Source organism: Mandrillus leucophaeus, unplaced genomic scaffold (genome assembly GCF_000951045.1).
Source record: "Mandrillus leucophaeus isolate KB7577 unplaced genomic scaffold, Mleu.le_1.0 Scaffold112, whole genome shotgun sequence".
Taxonomy (NCBI): domain Eukaryota; kingdom Metazoa; phylum Chordata; class Mammalia; order Primates; family Cercopithecidae; genus Mandrillus; species Mandrillus leucophaeus.
Genome location: NW_012099432.1, coordinates 664,120 through 665,745, shown reverse-complemented (window position 1 = coordinate 665,745; position 1,626 = coordinate 664,120). Strand labels below are relative to the sequence as shown.

The window sequence follows — 1,626 nt, the reverse complement described above, 5'->3', positions numbered from 1 at the left end:
AGCCAAGGTGGGCAGATCACTTGAGGTCAGGAATTTGAGATCAGCCTGGCCAACATGGCGAAACCTCGTCTCCACTAAAAATACAAAAATTAGCCGGTCATGGTGGGATGTGCCTGTAGTCCCAGCTATTTGGGAGGCTGAGGCACAAGAATCACTTGAACCCAGGAGGCGGAGGTTACAGTGAGCCAAGATTGTGCCACTGTACTCCAGACTGAGCAACAGAACGAGGCTCTGTCTCAAAAAAAAAAAAAAAATTATGAGCAAACAAGATAATTAATAACTGATGTTAATATGAGCTTTGACAAAAACAAAACAGGGTGATAGAATAGATAGTGCCTTGGTGACAGGGTAATGTTTCAGCAGAGATCGAAATGATGAGAAAGGGCTGGCTGTCCAGAGAAAAGGGAAGTAAGTTCCAGGCAAGTACAGAGGTCCTCGGGCGGGGTGGCTGGAGCTGAGTAAGCAAGGATGAAGAGCGGGAGATCAATTAAGGAAGATCCCATGGGCACTGAAGGCCATGCTAAAGATCTGTGCTGTTATTTATTATTATTATTATTTTTGAGATGGAGTCTCGCTTTGTCACTCAGACTGGAGTGCAGTGGCGCGATATCAGCTCACTGCAACCTCCGCCTCCCAGGTTCAAGTGATTCTCCTGCCTCAGCCTCCAGAGTATCTGGCACTAAGGCAAGCACCACCACACCTGGCTAATTTTTGTATTTTTAGTAGAGACGGGGTTTCGCCACGTTGGCCAGGCTGCTTTCAAACTCCTGACCTCAAGTGATCCGCCCACCTCAGCCTCCCAAAGTGCTCGGATTACAGGCATGAGCCACCGTGCCTGGCCTAAAGGGACTTTCTAAGGATGTCCCCACCTGCCCTTCAAGGAGCCCCTCCTTGACCGTACCAGCAAGTAACAAAGATTCCCCCAGGCCACTGCAGGTGCCCCTCTACGTCTCTCCCACTCCAGTCTGCCTAGTCCAGCCCTCCGGGCTCAGTTACTCACAGTACACGGTGAGGAAGGTTTTAGCTGATGACTGCCCATCAGGGCAGTTTGAATAGCACATTGGTTGACTATCTTCCTGCACATTGCTCAGTTCATACATCTTCCAGTTGTTTCCACCCGGGAGTATCTCCTTTTTAGGCAACGGAGTCTCCATGCCCAACAAGATGGGCTGGTCACAGGAGGCACTGCAATTCACTTTCACGGAGCCTCCCCGGGGCAGGATGACTTCTGAGGGGAACACAGATGTCTGGGCATTGCTAGGTCCTAGAAGAAACGAGGTAAGAGGTGACAGGCATTACAAATCAGGTTCATCAATGGGAATGTGCGCCCAGCCTGCGCCGGGTGCTGGAGGCACAGCCTCAACAAGACAATACTTTGCCTTCGATGTGGAAGTTAAAGAGAAAATTCATGAGCAGGCCAGGCATGGTGGCTCACGCCTGTAATCCCAGCACTTTGGGAGCCAAGGTGGGCAGATCACTTGAGGTCAGGAATTTGAGATCAGCCTGGCCAACATGGCGAAACCTCGTCTCCACTAAAAATACAAAATTTGCCAGGCGTGGTGGCGGGTGCCTATAATCCCAGCTACTCGGGAGGCTGAGGAAGGAGAATCACTTAAACTCGGGAGG

At 50.6% G+C, this 1,626-nt stretch overlaps 1 protein-coding gene across 2 annotated transcripts in view; it reads right to left on the bottom strand.

The window, feature by feature from the left end:
- Positions 1-1,626, bottom strand: part of ICAM1 (intercellular adhesion molecule 1) — an 18,071-nt gene that overhangs the window by 9,754 nt on the left and 6,691 nt on the right. For both annotated transcript variants that reach the window (XM_011994438.1, XM_011994443.1), the window contains exon 2: positions 1,001-1,264. In XM_011994438.1, the coding sequence (XP_011849828.1) occupies positions 1,001-1,264 (264 nt within the window). The remainder of the gene's footprint in view (positions 1-1,000; positions 1,265-1,626) is intronic.